This window comes from Papaver somniferum, chromosome 1, assembly GCF_003573695.1.
Source record: "Papaver somniferum cultivar HN1 chromosome 1, ASM357369v1, whole genome shotgun sequence".
Taxonomy (NCBI): Eukaryota; Viridiplantae; Streptophyta; class Magnoliopsida; order Ranunculales; family Papaveraceae; genus Papaver; species Papaver somniferum.
The window spans coordinates 41322718-41342566 of record NC_039358.1 but is presented as its reverse complement, the minus strand read 5'-3'; the positions used below and the strand labels follow the sequence as shown (position 1 = coordinate 41342566).

Here is a 19849-nt window from a genome sequence, read left to right as displayed (position 1 = left end):
TAGTTTCCCTCATCACTATGATCATAACAAAACATTAAAGATGACAGAAAAATGACCATGCATCGTCAAATCTTTTGGAGTTAAAAACATGTATAATTGATATTATCGTCCGCAATAAAATTAGTCATCCTTCATCAATCGAAAGAACAACATTAAAACCTTTATCAATATAAAAAAAGAAAAAATATTTTGGAACCAGTTAAATATGATAAGGCACCATGAAAAAGTATTTTGAACAAATATGCACGTACGTTAATTCCAATAGAGTATAATTTTGAGCAATGGTGTATACTGACCGTTATTTTGAAATAAAGGTGTGGTTAGTTACGGTTGATATTATATTTCCATTACGACGTCGAATGCTTATTTGATAAGCATCATGTATTTCAATACTTAGTGGAAACTTTTGAGGAATTTTTTGGTGTCATACTACCATACACGCATCCTATAATTGACGAACACATACTATAACCCAAATGATTTTGTTAGTACTAAAATTTAAAAAATTATCAAGTTCTGGAGTTTTACCTGTATAAACAAACCACAATCGATGAAAATAAAATTTTATTTAAATTCTCTGTATTAAATGGAACCACAAATTCTATTATTATACCAAACCTGCAAATAGGGTCTTCAAATGGAGGAGGAAATATATGATAAAAAAAATTCCTCCAAGTGCACCACCAATTATTTAAAAGATTCGATGATTTGACAAACACATATACATTTATCACAGATCATATCCAGGCAGTGCCGTTACGATACTGGTTATTTCTAGTAAGTTCATATAAGGAAAATGGTTGATATACTAAAGACAGTGTCAAGCATGGTTATTGGTTAACATCTCAGCTGCCTACAAAATAATCATCATTTTTACCAATTCTACAGAAAAAACATCCACAATCAAATAAAATCATTGTGGTGTAATTTTCTCTCTTCGAAAATTAAGGATAACTACTATGACAAGGTACCTAAACTATACAAGCATTTCAACTCTCTAGAAAGAATTATCATCAAAATAAAGCTCACATGAACATAGTTTACGCTTAGTATCAATCGAGCAATTATATGAAAATATTAGGAAAAAAGTTCCAGAAGATGAGATTGCCTTGTCTGTGGACCCCCATTTTCTGATGTGCCAGTAAAGCTTATCATTATTACCATCCTCTGCACGTTTCTATAATAGTTCAATTTGAAAATGCGAGGGTACTCTTAGGCAACCTGTATGGAAAAAACCTAAATACAACTTCGAGAGTTAATTATAACTTAATGAATCTCAATCATGAATAATATTCAGAGTGTATACCTATTTATGTCACAATCAGAATATAAACATAAACTAGTCCGTGAACCTGATTATTTGTGAGAGTACTTGGACGATTCGAAAGATCAATATCCAAGATCAATCAAGTCGTATCCAACAATTGTGATGGACTTATCTACTTGAATTGATTTTACGTACAACCTGTGATATTTTAATTATAAAGGTAAACAATATAATGCGAAAAAAGAAATAACACATACACCAAAAATTTTGTTAACGAAGAAACCGCGAATGCAGAAAAACCCTGGGACCTAGTCCAGATTTGAACACCAACCTGTATTAAGACGATACATATTCTAGCCTACTATATATCAGAACTTCGTACTAGAATGTAGTTGAGACCGAGTCTACCGTCACAGTGATTCAGTTACAGTGGCGCTCATTGCGCCTCTTGAATCCCAGCAGGACTCCGCGTAATTGATTCCCTTAGCTGACGTCCTTTATATCCAAAGAGTTGCTTCAACTCAATTGAAAACTTTAAACCAATCTGCCTCCCACAGATAAGACTATATGTGATCTTCGTTCTAATCAAAGATCAAGGTGAGCTAGGAAATCGATTGCAATAGACAAAGTCTAGCAAACCTCAAAATCCGGTCTTATGATTCCCGAAGAGCAACCTAGATTATTATTCACCCTCACAAGTATAAACTTGTGGAATCACAAATTCTGAGATGAAGAAACTTTGTGATTTCTATCTATCTTGTTTATTGGAGTAAGGCTCGACAATCAAAACAAGATCGGGATACACGAACTATCAAGATAAAGATAGTTGGACCTGGCTTCACGAATCCCTAGGTTAAGTTTTTTAAGTTGCTAAAACTAAAAAGGTTTAAAGGAGATGATGACTCTTGTTTACAACTAGGACATACAAGAATATTGTCAGGATTCAAATATCTCAGTTGTTTGAGGTTCTCCTTAATATAGGTTTTCAAGATCAAGGTTGCTTTAGATTTAAGATAAGGTAGATTTGGAACAAGCAATCAATCATCACCGTTATATGAAAAACTTGACTTGAAATTAACAAAACAGAATATACACTCTGGTTAGGATTAACCATAACCGAACAGTGTTCAATGACTTATTTATGAAATGTTAGCCGAAACTAGCCAATCGAATAACAAGCTTAGACATTTTCATATAACACTTTAATACTTAATCTTGAGTCACAATGTGATCAAACATGTCTAGATAGTGTTTTTAGAGAGTTGTTTAAATGTCGACTATCTCATATAAATACTTCTGATGCATCTAAAAATATTCGACAGGGTGAGTACGTGTACCTAGTACGTGTATTGTACCTGTTCATGAATATTTCTATCAAAGTACGTGTACCAGGTATGTATACCCTTAAGACAAAAACGGGTTCAGAAATCCACAAATCTTTTATGGTTTCATACCGAGTATGCGTACCTTTTCAGTTTACAAACCAACAGATCTTTTCCGGTTTGTATACCTTCCTGGTTCACAACTCAACAGACTTTTTATGGTATGGATACTGGGTATGCGTGCCAAAAAGTCACTGCCGGACTATATCTACGTCGGTACGTGTATTGGGTACATGTACTGTGGATCTAGGCTTATAAAAGTTCTCCCAGTATGTGAACTGGTATGCATACTGTCCTGTATCCAGATTTACAGTAGTTCTATATCTCTCTAATAATCGATTTGAAACATTCCCGAATAACATCAATGACACATATCACTGTTACAGGCTATTTTCAAATAATTAAATTAATTATGTAATAAGCAATAAATTGTTCTTAACCAAATTCATCAAGTATGAACAAATGTTCTTAAACTTAGCATATTTCGAGAACGATTATCAAGATAAATTTGACTCGAAATTTTTGTTATGCATGTAATGTATAATTTATTCATGCGACAATGTCTTATAGATAGAAAGGTGAAAACTTGAGAACTATGTGGTTCAGTCTTCACTTACCTTTTGGTGATGAATTTATACAAAAGCTTCGGCTGATCTTCGCCTTCAAACGGTAGAACGGAGTGATGTCTGGTACTCAACTACACACTTCTATCCTAATCCGAGACTTGACTAAATGTAGACTAGAAATCAAGATACAGTTTTGAACAACTAAATTTGACAAAAAGCTTGAGATAACAACACTTGTGAGCTCGACTGAGAAATTCTCTAACACAATTCCATCCATGTGACCCCATCCCAACCACAACCAGATTTAATTATAATGACCAAGATGGTGATGATGATGAGTTCGATGTAGTAGTACCTTTAAATAATTGATGTATTAATTTTAGTTTTAATTTGAAATGTTGAATTTTAATTTTAAATGTTCTTGCATTTTACTTAATATTAATATTAATTTGAAATGTGCATTCTACTTAATAAAAAGTTTATCTCGTTAACTTAATATTGAATAAAAAAACTACAAGCAACTTAAGAATTAAATGTTTAAACAGACACATAAAATAAAATTTAATAAGTACGCCCACCAGCTCTTACATACTCTCCCCAAAGATTCACTCTCAGATCTTCTCTTAGTTGGTCATACAGATTCTGGTTCTGAATGTAATTAGTCATTTTCTCTTAGTTTCTTGCAGGTACGCCTCTTTGTGGTTGAATCTCATGCCTCAAATCTTCATCTTTATAGTTAGTTCACTCCTTGTCACGACGGGTTTCCTGAATTACCATGTTATGTGGAATTATGCAAGTGAGCATAGGCTTGTGTATTTTACGAGGACCGCATCCTTCCCAATGTCATCGGGCGTTTGTTAAAATGACGGTATGAATTACCCAATGCGCCGGCAGGGGGCTGATGGTAACATTGAACCAAGGTTGACCATTGTTGATAGATATCATCCGTAAGATAATACTCATGAGTGTACTGATTGCCGTTAATTGTGAACGAACTTGGGAATAAATTCCATACTTTAGATCTTCAAAAATAGGCGACTTGTGCAAAACATTAATATCATTTTGTGAACCCGGAAAATCAAAAAAAAAACGTGCCACATACAAAAATCGTTCGGGTAATGACCCTTATATTGACCGACCCAATAAACAGGGCAACACTGATATACCCGATGCATGCAATCAAGACTACGTAGCATTCCTGGAAATCCGTTATCCTGATTCTCCCTTAATATTTGTCTAACATCTTCCTCGGTTGGTCTCCGTAAATGCATTGGACCAAAATGATTGATTATTTATTCGCAAAACAATTAAAGATAAGTGAATGAATTTGTTTTTTTTTCCAGGTACTCATCGTTCGCATCCGCTGGTTTTCCATAACATAGAATCCTTAGAGTCGGAGTAACTTTTTCTTCAGGCCTATGACCTCTAATATTTGGTGCATCAAACTGATCATTAAATTAAGAATATACTCGAAAAAGCTCATCAATAATCTTTTTCACCAGGTGCCGAGGCATACGCAATTGACGTCGGAAATCTTGATCGGAATACACACAATTAGGAAGAAAATAATCATGCATCAGCTTCTGGTGGTAAAATTCCCTCGCTCGATACATATATCTTCTTGAGAATACTTCTTTTGGTTCTGGAACTCTAGGTATTTGGCCCGAAGGTACGAGCATCGGGGTGTTGATTGGTTGTTTATCTTCATCTTCCACATCATCAAGTTGTTGCAACCTTCGTTGACGCATTTCTTGTTGTAATCTAAACTGATTCATAATAATCCTTTCTTCATTGGATCTCACTATTGGTGATTAAGAAATTTAAAATTGAGAATGCAGATACAAAAATTGGTAAAATATATGTGTAGAAGTAGGTGCGAGTAATTTGAAGAAGTACAAGGGCGTATACATATGAACCAGCTGGGGGGAAATAGTCATTACAAATTAGTCGTTGACCAATATTCATAACATCACCAACGATATTAAAAGGATCGTTCGATGGAAACTATGACGCCATCAATATTCATAATATCGTCAGCGATGTTAATAATAATTATCGATAGTAACTCAATCGCTCAGATGTTTTCCCATAGTATCATAGCTCATTTACGATGCCACCTCGTATGTCAAACAAGTTATTTTAACTATGTGCATACAAAATTCTTGGAATTCTGTTATAACTGTGAACCCTGATATAAAGATCCTAAATAATATTAAAACTCTAGGAGAAAACTTGGGGATTTGGAAAAGAGATGTGTTTGGAAATCAAAACAAAAAAAATTAAGAATCTACTCAAGACAATAAAAAACTTAGAAGCTAGGAATCTTGGAGACTCTAACACTAGACAAATTAGCAAAAAAATGCTAGAACTAGAATCCTTGTATGATACTCAAGAGGAAATTGCTAGACATCAATCTAGAAACAATACTATTGCTCTAGGAGAAAGAAATACTAAATTCTTCATGTCACGACTCTGAAAAGAAGGAAACGAAATAACATTGACTGTATTCAAGATAGCCAAAATAATGTGGTATCTTCCAGAACTGAAATAAAAGTAGTCTTAACATCTTATTTCTCTGAGCTTTTTAAAGAAAATTTTTTAAACCCTGAATCTGAGATTTTTTCTCACATAAAGCCTAGCATATCTCTTGAAGAAAATGATAAACTAACTGAAATTCCGTCTTCAGCTGAGATTTGGAATGTAGTGAAAAATCTGAAATCTAACAAGGCGTCGGGGCCTAATAGTTTCCTTATGAGTTTTTTCAAGCATAATTGGGAAACTGTTGGCCCACAATTGGTGGCAGTAATCCAAGATTTTTTCAAAACCAAGAAACTAAACCCTGATTTAAACAAAACTTTCTTGTTTCTCATTCCAAAAATAAAAAACCCTAAGAGTCCAGCCGACTTTAGACCAATAGGCTTATGCAATACCCCTTACAAGGTAATTGCTAAATTATTGGCTAATAGATTTAAGAAATCACTAGAAAAAATAATTTCACCTCTCCAATATGTTTTTCTCTCTTCTAGACAGATCTCTGACAACATCATTGTTGCTCATGAGGTTATACATTCCATGCAAAAAAGTAAGAAAAAAAACTGGAAGCATTAGTCTGAAAATCGATATGTCTAAAGCTTTCGATAGGGTTACTTGGAGATTTCTGATAAAAACTTTAACAACTTTTGGTTTTTCAAAAGATTAGTGTGAGTTAATATTCCAATGTGTTTCTACTTCTTCTATTGATGTTCTTCTTAACAGCTTTCCCTGTCCCGAGTTCAATCCAACAAGAGGAATAAGACAAGGGGATCCTCTATCCCCCTATCTCTTCATCTTATGCATGAAGGTACTCTCTCGCTTGCTTTGTCATCTGGAAACGGCAAAAAAGGTGCAGGGAATAAAATTAACCCCAAAATCTTCTTTTATCTCTCATCTTTTCTTTGCGGATGATCTCATGTTGTTTACTGAGGCAGATTTAGATAGTTGCAAAAATCTGTTAGATGCAATTAACATGTTTAGTAAAGCCTCTGGACAAGTCATTAACTTCTCTAAATCAGGTTTATTCTTCAGCAAAAGGGTTCACAACAAACATCAAGGAATTATCTCTAGGCTTCTGAAAATCAAAAAGATTAACATAAAAGACACTCACCTAGGGGTACCTCTCTTTATTGATAAATCAAAACTAAAAGCTTTTGATAACATCATTGAGAAGATGGAACAATGAATCAAAACCTGGTCAGGAAAAATTCTCTCTCGACCTAGCAAAATAGTACTAAAAAAATCTGTTTTGTCTAGCATGCCTGTCTTTAGTATGAGCTGTTTTGTGCTGCCAAAAAAATAACTAAGAGAATAAACGACATTCAGCGTGACTTCTGGTGGGGGAAACATTTTAATTCCAAAGGTATCTATATTAGATCTTTCGATTTCCTTTGCAAACCTGTAAGCCAGGGAGGGTTAGGCTTTAAAGAAGCAACCAAGATGAACCAGGAAATGATTAGTAGAATTGCCTGGAGACTTGTGAGTCATCCTGATGACTTATGGGCACAAATCTTGAAAGGGAAGTATTAAAAAAAAAACAGGAGCTCTTCATTCTAAGAAGAAATCTCAGGCTTCTTAGGGTATGGAAATGTATTTTGCAGGGTATACAACATATTAAAAAATACAGCATTTTGGAAGTTGGAGATGGTTACCTAACAGGGAAGAGATTCTTGCAAACTCTGTCCAAAATGGTAACACAAATATAACACTTGTATCACAGTTAATTGACTGTGACACAAAGAAGTGGAATCTATCACTGTTAAACTCTATGTTTGACACAGTTCTTGTCAAGGAAATATTGAATATTAGGCTTTTCTTAACAAAGTCAGGTACCTTAAAGAAGGATAAAATTAGATGGTTACTCACTAACAATGGAGAATTTAATGTGAAATCTCTATATGCAAAGCTCCAGAATTTGACTGACAATACTTCAAAAGAAACAAGAAAGTTCTGGAAACGATTATGGAGTATGAATACATCACAAAGAGTAAAACTCTTTATCTGGAAGTGCTTACAAGATTCTCTACCAACCGAACAGAAGTTAGGCTTGCAAGATAAGGAGAGGAAATGCGTTTTCTGTCAACAGACAGAAGAAACAACTTTCCATCTATTTTTTTATTGTGAGTTTGCAAAATATGTATGGAAGTTACATCCAATGCCTTCTCAGGGAGTAATCTCTAACCACTCTTCTAATATTCCTTCATTATTAGACATGTATAATGAGTGGATAAAAAGAGAACTGAATTTCATATCCATGGCATTAGCAGCCACCAAATGTTGGTTCATCTGGAAGGAAAGGTGCCTCAGAGTGTTTGAAAACAAATGTAGAACACCAAAAAAATTAGCTCTAGACATTCTAAGACACTATGAATATTGGCATCCATTGACTCTCTCTTCAATACCTTCAGATTCATTTCATACCAGCATTAGTTTACAATCAACACCTTACTTGATTTTCCCAATGAGAAATTTTTGTAAATTGAATTGTGTTGCCTCATGGAAGTCTGCTAATACTAATGCAGGTTTTGGTTTTATTCTGCGCAATTGGACAGGTACTTTTAGAGCAGCAGGAATGGGCATCTGCAAGATCTGCAGAAGAAGCGGAAGCTGTAGCTTTGCTACAGACTAAATGGGCCGTCACAATGAATCTGCAAAATCTGGCAATTGAAGGAGACAATCAAAATACTATCAAGTATTTACAAGGCACACAAAGCTCAATCAAATGGCAATGCTAGATGAAGTTAAAAAGTTGGCTGAAAACCTTGTTTATTTTGGAGGTTTTCATTTGGTGGATAGAAAAGCTAACAAGGCAGCAGATTTGTTGGCTAAACAAGGGAAAAATGCATCTCAACAGCTTACTAGTTTTAATGAAGTTCCTAGTTTTTTAATTCCTATAATAGCTTTTATACAAAAACATCCGCTTCAAGCATCAATCATGAAACGACGCTTCACGCTTCAACATACGCATCACTTCTTAAAAATAGAAAACGCTTCCGGCTCCGTTTCACGCTTTAAAAACCTTGCTTAAAGCCCCCTCCAAACACAAAGAAATATATATTTTATCGACAAGGGTACAGAAAGCAATAAAATATATTATTTTATTAAAATTTGCCACTTTTATTACGGTGGAAAACTACGCGGCACCACGGCAAAACAACTTTTTGGTCTCCTCCATGGGAACCGGCATTAGAAAGAGTCAACTGGTTTTTGATCCTTTTTATTTGATGCTTTTTACGGAATGTGTAATATTATTCGTGAGCTTTGCTCGCTATCTGTTTCTTTTTCTATCTCTTCCTTCTCAACACTGAAGATACATACATGAACAATTCTATCTCTTTCGTGAATCAAATAATTGAGAATGTTTACTCGTTACTATAATTTTTCTTGTCTTTCGATCCGTAGATTCAATGTTTATGTTGTCTCCTATGTTTGTGGTGATTGAAGTGATTAAGAGAAGTTTCAGATTTTTTATCCATTCCACATTAAGGTTGAGGAGAAAAGATGAATCTGTTGGATTCAAATTAACCGAACTAAGAGGTACGGTTCCTGCATTTTTGTACTATGTTTTTTCTTGTGTCAAATTTATTTGCAAATGATTTTCGATTCGTTGAATGGGTTTAGATCGAAATTGAGGTAAGTCAGTGGATGAGATAGAGTTTTAGATGAATGGGTTTTGGTTAATCGTTGTTTGATTCGAGTAAATTTTTGATTGGGGCGTTTTATGATGGGGACATGGGGGACAAATCATGTCTTGACATGTGTTCTTCAATTAATTGTTTTAACAAATTCTATTACCAAAAATATAAAGGATAAAATATCATCAATTAAGATAATCAGTATTTTCACCAAAAATACACTTCTTTTATATAAGATAACCAGTATTTTCACCAAAAATACACTTCTTCTGTTACCAACACATAATTTGTCCCCCATACCCCCATCAAAAAATGCCCCCATCAAATATTTTTCCGTTTGATTCAAGGAATTGAAAGAAACTTTTGGAGATTTGATGATATGATACATTGAAAATGTGTTTTTTTCCTTTCTTTGCTTTTCTGCAGGTTTTGAGTGAATTTGAAGAAAGTAAGTTTACATCTTCTTCATTTGATCCGAATCAAAAGAAAAAGAAACTTTAATTCCTCACGCAATTTTTCATTTTTCCAATCCATCTTTCTGAATTGTCTTGTTGAACGATTGATTCTACTTTCATTTCGATAATGGAAGTAAAGATTGGTGGAACATGTATGGATTGGTCACAACATTTACCATCACAATCTCCATCTTCTAGTTCTTCTTCACATACATCATTTGTTTCTGCGATTTCATCTACTTCTGCGCATAGGGGAAATCGGAAACCTCAGGTTGCTTTCGAATTGTTCATAGTCCTCAATCTTCGCGGAGAACATCTATTAATAAGCTCTCTCGAACTCAATCGTTCCAGAGTCCGGAATCTAGAGGCAGCAATCTTAGAAGATCTGTTAGTAATTCAGATGAATTCTTTGATGATGGATTTACCAGAGAGATTCAAGAATTGGCCCCTTAAATTGAATATAGTGGGTGATAATGAAGATGCAAAGTTGGGTAGAGAGCATTCTGCGGTTTCCAAAGATATCAAAGGTGAAAGTAGTAATTACACTACTTATAATAGCAGCTTTGATGAAGAACTTGCAAAGATGGGTGAAACTATTAATAATCTTGTTCAGAACAGCAGGCCATTTCCACCTTTGAGTATGAATTGTGCGGATTATACTTCGTCTATTGGAATTGGGCCTAATCCAATCGGTTGGGAAGGAGGTTTAAGCTATATGAATCCTGCCAACATTGAGATGAAGGCGAGTAGTGTTGATATTCCTTTATCTCTTCGGATTCTAAGGAGAAAGAATCAGTGGAAAGAAGGTTTTAAAGAAGCTGGGGAGTCGGCTTGTTGCTCAATAAAGAAAGCGTTCTCTTCGATGGTGTTTATGCTTCGACAGCTTCATAGTTACACATTACAAATGAGAGAGTTGTTATACTATGAGGATCTTCAAGGCATTCTAGCTCGAGTACATAGGGAAATGCATGACTCATTTGTTTGGTTATTTCAACAGATCTTTTCGCACACACCAACCCTCATGGTCTCTGTTATGATCCTTATGGCAAATTTTACTGTACATTCAATGGCACAAAATGCTGCAATTGCAGCTTATCCGAGTTTGGAGTCTCACTCAGCAATCACAGAGATTGTATCTACTGTGACTGAAGATCAAAATCAGCCTCAGGATCATCAGGACAAGTCAGCATTAGATACGTCTTCAAGTGGGAAGACTACTTTTCTTGGAGGAAATAAAGGAGGTGATGGTAATGTTAGATCAATTACAGGTAGTGGGGCCGATGGTGGTGATGGCGGATTCCATGGGTTCTCATCAATTAGCCACCACAACATGGCTCCTGATGAGATTTCAAAGATGGCGTCTCTTGGGAATCCATCGACTTCGTCCACAGATCAAGAGGTAAATTGGTTGGAACCGGATATAAATCAAAATGGGTTGAGAGAGGATGAGATGACGCTGTGGAATTCAGTAGTTAAAGAAGCTTCTCAAATGCAACAATCTAGGGATTCTATTCTTGATCACGAGACTATGAGAAGTTTTGTGTCGCCAGTAAAGGTGGAAACTGATTCTGATTTAACCAATGGTAAGTTCTTAAAAACGGAGCTTATGTACCAGAAAGCTCTTTTACAAGAGCCTCACAATGCCCTTCTTCTTGCCAATTATGCTAAGTTCCTGCACCTCGTTGTCCATAACCATGACAGGTGATTTGGTTTTACTCCCTTAAAATTGTTACTAATTTCCATTATTTGATAAAGTTGAACACCTATACTACAGTTGGTGAATTTTCGGATCAAAGTTACTAGTTTTAACTTTCAATTATAACTGGTAGTGGTTGATATCGTTTTGATTGTTCGGTTCCCTAATTAATTATTCTCTAAGAAAGGTAATTGATGAAGAAATCTTCATGTTGATGTTTGTCGCGCTTCTTGGATTTGGAAATTGAATGATAAGTTAGGGTGCCAAAAAATATCTTTGGAATTGCAAGTACATCTCCATGAATTCACCACGAGATTATGCACGTTATTGCAAGTCTGGGTGACTGTCATGGATGATGGACTGAATGTGTGGTCTCCTTTATGCATATTGAGAGAGCATTTTATTAAAAAATTCTTGGAATCTAGTTAAATGCAATTTGTTGTTTTTATATTGGCGATTGCTGATCTCCTTCCTTGTGTGTTTGTGGTGGAAACAGAGCCGAGGAGTATTTCAAGAGAGCAGCTGATATAGAGCCAGTTGATGCAGAATTGTTAAGTCATTATGCGACTTTCTTGTGGACAGTAAAGAAAGATATTGGGGCAGCCGAGGAAAGATATTTGGAGGCAATTGAGGCAGATCCGGGCAATATGTTCCATGCAAGTTCCTACGCGATTTTTTTGTGGAATACAGGTGGAGTGGACACTTGCTTCCCCCTCGGATCTCTCGACGAAAATGAAACTTGAAAATTACAAAATAATAAAAGAAGTAAACTATTATAATAATAAATTTCGTATATGAAAAGAAATCGGGTATAATGCTAATCTTACCTCACCCACCCCATTAGTTTCTCTGCTCCCCATTCTAGTGATAGGGAGAGAATTAGAGGGATTCAGAAAGAATGGAGATGTTGAGATGAGGACTGGAGAGATGTGGTGAGATGACAGGGTTTGTGAGTCAAATAGGCTCAAGCTCAATGTAACTTGCAATTTTTCTGTTTTACGTATCAGTTATCTTCTGCCGAATGAGCCATTGTATAACGGGGGAATGATCTGTTGACATGGTTATAATGACATAATCCGTTGACATGGTTGTCATTTTTTCTACCAAACTCAAACGGCAATGAATTTAAAGCTAATATTTTGGCGACATGTTCCTCGTATAAAACTCTACATTCCTACTAAAAATGAGAGAATTCTGAAATACGAAACTTCACCATTCACAAATTTTAATTTCAACCGTTAATCTTCAACGGTTGATATTCAAAATGGTAGATGGTGGTCTTATGCATCTCGGAATGCTCTCATTGTTGGTGGGAGTATAGAGACTTATAAGAAGAACATGTCATCAAAAAATTAGCCTCAAATTCATTGCCCGTTAGGTTTGGTAGAAAAAATGGCGCTAAAATGTCAAGATTATGTCAATATAACCATGTCAACGGATCCTACCCCTTGTATAATAGAAAACAAAATTTACAATAAAAACAAGCAAGTTCATTTTTCATTTAAGATGTTTGACCATGACCATGACCGTTGACCCCAAAACATCTTGAATTTTTTTTTGGCAAGTATTATGAGCAATTTTCCACAAGAGAAAAGTTTACGTGGTATTCATTCTAGACTTCGAATGTCATGGATTAATTGATTTCCTACATAAAATTGGATTCTCATAACGCCATTTAATTTCTATATAATTGATTTTCTTTCTTTGCACTAAATGCAAAAGAAAATTGTGGGATCAATTTATTTGGAATTTGAGTCTTCGACTATTATGCTTCGGCTTACAGATACGACAACTGGTCAGGCGTATCTGGGGAAGGCCGGGGCTTAGAAAATGGCCAGGCATGACTCAGCTCTTGGTTGATTTGAGATTTTGGATACTAATGCTCTTGTAATTGGATTTTGAATACGAATTTGAGAACAGTAAAAAATAAATGGAAATGCCAAAGTATATGAATCCCATAGCTCTTATTTGTGTCAGAAGAAGCTAACAAGTTGGTTTTTCTTACATGAACTTATTCAAAAACAATGCAGTGGCTCACAAAGGAGGAAGCCAGGATAGTTATGAATGTGACCTACAGGGGGCATGTCAGAAGCAATGTCTTGCAGCATTGCAGCATCATCACATCACAGTGCAAATCATATCCCCAGCTCCATCTTCTCTACTGCGACATTCCTGGTGTTACATAGTAAAAAACATTTATGTTTACAACTTTCATGAAAATAAAGCTCACATGAACAGTACAGTTTATGCTTTGTATCAATCGAGCAATTATCTGAAAATATTACGCAAAATGTTCCAGAAGATGAGATTACCCTGTCGGTGGACCACCATTTTCTGATGTTGCGAGTAGAAGCTTATGATCAGCGCCATCCTCTGCACGTTTCTATAATAGCTCAATTCCATCCATGTGACCCATTCCAACCACTGCCACTATAAGTCTCTCTTCCATTCTTCTAAGCATTGTAAACATATGTTTGTCTCTATCTTCAACGAACAGCTTATACTGTCAAATTCGAAGTAGCTATATATATTCAGATTTGCAGTGTCAAAATTGAAAATTCATTATAAAAGAATCCATGGTTTCATTTATGCACACTATATACATACATATGCGACTTACTGACACTTGGTGGCTACAAAAGTTTCTTTTATGTCAGGAAAATATGGCGAATTCAGCATTAGAAATTGTTAGCATATATGCGGAAATGAAGCTTAATACTTAGTCATTGATGACAGGGTGTAATAGGCTAGAGTAAGATGAGTGCAGTGACTTACAAGTTCCGGGAAAAGTATACGCTCCACTCGAGTTATTTCTCGTACATATGATCTGGATCCCTTTTCCATCAAATGCTCCTTGCTCTTGTCTTTCCACAAAGCTCTGTGCCTCTGAAACTGGGTCTTCCAAGGTAATTCTATATGGAAGTGCCCAAGTTCTCTATCTATAGGTATCAATTTTGCGTTCAGTTTTAGACATTCCTCTATCGCTACCTGCAATATCGTTCAAGGAATTAATAAACCGAAGCTTCCAAATTTTTCAACAAAATCTATGGTTTCCACACTACAGGAGCAATGTCCTGCCATGCAAATCAAATGAACTTGATGCACTGTCTTTCTTTGGATATTTATTACCTTGAACTCCCCTCCTCGAATGATACCATCTGCCCGCCGTTGGCGTTCCTTCCTATTGGATTCAAACATCCAAATCTTGTGCGCTAGATCACCTGGGGACCTCATAGAACTGACAAACATACTAAACCAGCTTTCATTAACATATTCAGCCTCAGGTCTCGGATTTTTAAGCATTTTCTCAGTTTCTTTCTCGGTCTGCTCAATCTGTATTCAGAAGTTTCTTGTCAGTTCCAATTAGGAAAGTAGTAATTAGTTTTTTCATACAAGAATTCTAGCATTAAGGTGCGGTATCAAAACAGCAAATAATTAAAGAACATAAACTCGTTCATTAATCAAGAAATTTAAAGTGGAACCAAACTAAAAGAACATCCAGTTTTACATACCGCAACTACTTGAGGCTTTACAGAATTGATCACCTGCAATGCATTGGAAAAAAAGCATTAGCGAAGAACATAGATATATATTGACACTAAAATGACAAAATTGAAGAGAACTACTAGGATATGATTACCTGCTTGACTAGCTGAGGACTCTCTTTACAAACATGATTAGTTCCAACAAGATAGATTTGAGACCCGGTGTTTGAATTCTTGAGCAGCACAACCTTACCATCGGTAGGGATCCCAGGAATACCATGTTGGTAATGGGTTTCATCATTGCGATAACAAGGAGGTGCTCTCTGGGTTGTTGTGAAGTGTGTTAAAGAAGAAACCCCAGTTAAACGAATGAATATGGAAGAAAGCAGCGTCTCTTTGATTTCTTTTTCTGAAAGAGTGGAAGTGAGTTGCAGTTTCTTTTATAGTTCGGAAAATGGGTCATTTGTCCAAATATTTTTAAAACATGGTTCAAATGGACGAGTAAAAATTAGTATGGGTGAAATGGACACCAAAAAAATAGCAAGGATGAAACTGGATTCATCCTGACTTAAACTTAAAAAGTAGCAAGGATCTGGATGCATCCCTATGTAAATTAAAAATAAAAAAAATATTTGAAAATGGGTAGGATGAAACTGTTTACATCCTGGCTATTTTTATATCTTTGTCCAATTAAACAGTATCAAAATCTAAATGTCTTTTTCATCAGGAAATTGTTGATTTTGGTCTTTTTAACTAATTTTGTGTTTATAGTATGCACCTTACTTGCTCTATAATTAGGGCTGGCTTGTTTTGAGGCTTCTGGGGACAGATTCTTAGATGTTGAGCCAAGCGGGTAGTTCCTTGTTCACTACAAGCAGGTACCAACTTTTTGCAATGATGACATTCACCCATAAGGACAGCCACTTCCTCACCCGGGTTATCTTTATCAGGCTCTACAATGATTTTCCTAGTGAATTCATCCCATGAAGGTGACCTTGTTGTGCGCAATTTCTTCAATAAAGCAATAACAAGTGGATGATTTTCATCTGCTACTTCCGCTAATGATCTTTTATTACTCGAAGAAGGTGTTGTTGAAGCAACACTTTGATCTTCTTGTTCTGGCTGTTGGGAAATTGGTTGACTGCAGCTTGGAGTTCCAACTCTATTGGATGCTTTTTCACTTTGAGACATTCTGAGAACAACGACAACCCAGAAATAAACACACAGTTCATGAGTTCATTAATGTACATATGACATAAAAAAGGATTAAACAGAAACAATCAATTAGAAAGAAAACAAATAGTGATGCAGACAAACAAATAGTGATGCAGACAAACAAATAGTGATGGAAATGAACTGACAACAGACACTATCAAAGTCATTTAGAAAATAAAACTATTTACACACTTGGATCTTACAGACCCCAAATAGATTCAAAAGGAAACTCAAAAACACAGACCCAAAATAAAAAGGTAAGAGATTACAAACCCTAAAGAACTTACAAAATTTCGATATAAAAGAAAGAGTCCCCCAATTAGCCGTTATTGCATTCAAAGAAAACCACAAAGAACTTGCAAGATTCCTTTCTTCTGCTCCAACAACAAGTTAGAGTCTTAATACTTTGAATACGTTCTCACGAGTCACGACAAAGTTATCCTAAGTTGAAGCATGAAAACATTTGTCTTGTTCCATGTATAATGAAGCACAACATGCTTCCTCAACTGGATGCTGAGTTTCAGTTATGCTAATCATACCCTTAACATAGCCTCATACTATTTCAAACATAATGCAAAATCATGAACGATATTTACTTGAGTAGTAAAATAATGAACGAAATTTAGCAACCTAAATCTGATGGATGAATGTCGACATGTTTACTAAACTGGGTGTTCAAAAAACTAATAAATGAAACAGAGGTAAAGCATTCCAAGGAGATGTCATACTAATGATCTATGGTGATGCAGACAAAACAAATAGTGATGCAGACAAACAAATAGTGATGCAGACAATATATAGCAGCTTAAGGGTATCGTTGGTTGATATAAAATTGATAATCAATCAAAAAACTCAAAACCCTAAATTCAAATCAAATCGAAAACCCTAATTTCATCTGAATTCAGTAATGCAAAAGCTAAAAGAAGAACATGAATACATGATTGATTCTAACAGTTAAAAACAGATATATTCAAACATCAAATATGCAGATATGCAATCGATTTGGGGGAAAAAAAAACTAACTTCGAAACAATTGATTAGATTCATGACTAATTACTTACTTCTTGAGTGAGAGTCTCTGATTATCAATATTATCGACCAAATCACGATCAAATCGATCACTCAGTCCCTCTCTCTCGATCAAATCACGATTCACGAATATCTTTCTGTGTGTTCAGTGTTAGAGAATGAGAAAAAATGAGTAACACTTTGATTAGGTTATTCTCCCGACAGTCGACAGATAATACCTAGGGGTAGGAAATTACAAGTACACCCCTAGGCTATCGGATGTCGGATATTAACCTAACGGAAGGACCCCAATCCGATTCCGATTCCGATAAGCGGTATTATCCGATAGCTTATCGGATTCCGATATCCGATATGTCGGATTAAATCCTATAGGATGTCGGATTTTCGAAAACGGATCTCGTATTTCGGCTATCCATTGCCATCCCTATCTATAATCCTGACTCCTGAAAACAACAATAACAAAACTAGTTTCGTTTCTTTCTCAGAAAGACTACTTGCCCTATAATCCTGATCGACTCCTGGAATCAGCAACCACAAAACAGATTCTCTATACATTAGGCGTTCCATCCTATCTATTTTTGGCGAGACCCCATGGGATGGATGGTTATGGGTTCAAATCTGGTTTTTCCTTGATAACATGTATGATAGGATGGTGGCATCCCCTGTCTATCATAGTGGTATCAAGTTAGGAATAGCTAGCAAGTAGCTACTTATCTATCATTCTTGCTGCGAGAGGATAATTTTCCATGTCTCAGTTGAGTCACTCATCTTTTGTCCAAATGCAAGAGTAAAACTGATTACAGATCCGCAAAAACATAGCTTAATATGGATCGAGTGTCTTGCTTTTGTTGTTCTTTTTCCTTGTCTTACAGAATAACCGTTTAAACAAGAAGAAATAAAGATTTAAGCTGGTGGTTTAGTAGCTTATAAGTCACTTTCTAAAATCTGACAATTTTTATGTCAGAGAATCCAGAAAAAAAATTACAAGATTTCTAAATATGTTGCAGTCTTGCAGATCATAATCCCATGTCCCAGCTACTACATCTTCACCATCTTAACATCCCTGTCCCTGAGATTTCCAGATAATAATGTTAAGTTACTTGGTTAAACTCTTCAAGTGGTGAACCAATCAAACTTTCTTTTGTGAGAGTTTGCTTATTGTCATTGGCTTCCTCACGTTTCCACAACTGTTCTATGCCGTCCATGTGTGCAAGGCCAACCACTGCCACAATCAACCTTTCTTCCATTCTTCTAAGACTTGTAAACATAACTATATCCTCGTCTTCAACCTTCACCTTATGCTGTCAAATCAAGAGTAGTTTCACACATTTGCAGGTTTCATTCCACTATCACTAAAACTGTACTTTCAAGATTTATGACATGCAACACTACATCAAAACTTACAATCTCTGGAAGCATATTTTTATGTTTTTCGCCTTCAACGGCAGAAAAACATGCCGTTTGTGAAGAGAAGATAAGCATAGACTAGAGTAAGATGTTAAGGACTTACGCTCTCTGAAAGCAGAAGACGTGAACATCGATTGTCTTCTCGCATATATGGTCTGGATCCAGTCTCTGAGAAAAACTTAGGAATAGAAACTTCAATTTGCCAAAAGTGTTTATAGCTTTACACCTCTGATAGAGGATCCTCAAAGGAATATGATCAAAACTATCAAGCTGTTGTACAATATCCTGAAACATAAATTAAAATGACTTCAGGCCCTGTTATTATGAATTTTAAATAGTATACCGTGAATGATATCAAAACAAGAAAACAAAGAAATGATAATTACATCCAAATCGTGACCAATAGAAACCAATTTGGCTTCCACTTTTAGAGATTCTTCCATGGCAACCTGCAATATGTCCAGGGAATTAAAGGCCAGCAAATACAAAACACTAAAGATCGCATAAAAAAAACACAGAAAAGAACTTTGGTTTCAGCAATTTGGACCAACGCCAGGCCTCGCAAAAAGAAAAAGAAGAAGCCTGATAGGCGCTAGGAGAGGCGAAGCGCCCAGAAAAAAAGAAAAGTATATCCACATTTTGGCGCCTAGCACGTTCTATTATCTAGGCGCCTAGCTCGCCTTTCACAACATGCCGTAAGTATAATCCAGAAAATGAAACAAATTCGTTCTAAAAAAAATATGTTTTTTTCTTTGTTTGACACTTACCTTGAAATCCGGTCCGATGTCATCTTCTTCTTCCTGCTGTCGAAGTTCCTCCACATTTTTTAAAAACATAATAATCTTGTTTACAAGTCCACCTGGAGTCCTCATGGACCTAAGAAACAAACTATACCAGCTTTTATTTGCAGGAATCCAATCTCTAAATACATCCGCTTGTCTGTTATCCTCCGCTTGACTCATGGCCTGCTGAAACTGCATTCAGAAGAATGGGGAGTTGCTGTTGTTACCTCAAAATAAGAATACTGAAAGCATTTATAAGCTCAATCATTTTTCCATACACGCCGATATCTGAAAGCTGTATACTAACAACAAATCAGTGCATTTCAGCATTAGCAGACATTTAAATCACTGGCTAAAACGAAGTGCACTCATCATTATTGGTAAATCAAGACTTATGG

The 19849-nt window shown here is 35.7% G+C and overlaps 1 protein-coding gene across 1 annotated transcript; it reads left to right on the top strand.

The window, feature by feature from the left end:
- Positions 1-9821: 9821 nt before the first annotated feature.
- LOC113328128 lies at positions 9822-12571 on the top strand. The gene is made up of 2 exons (XM_026575222.1): positions 9822-11538; positions 12030-12571. Exons 1-2 carry the CDS (start codon positions 9965-9967, stop codon positions 12274-12276), a joined length of 1821 nt encoding a protein of 606 aa, XP_026431007.1. The 5' UTR covers positions 9822-9964; the 3' UTR covers positions 12277-12571.
- Positions 12572-19849: the final 7278 nt, after the last annotated feature.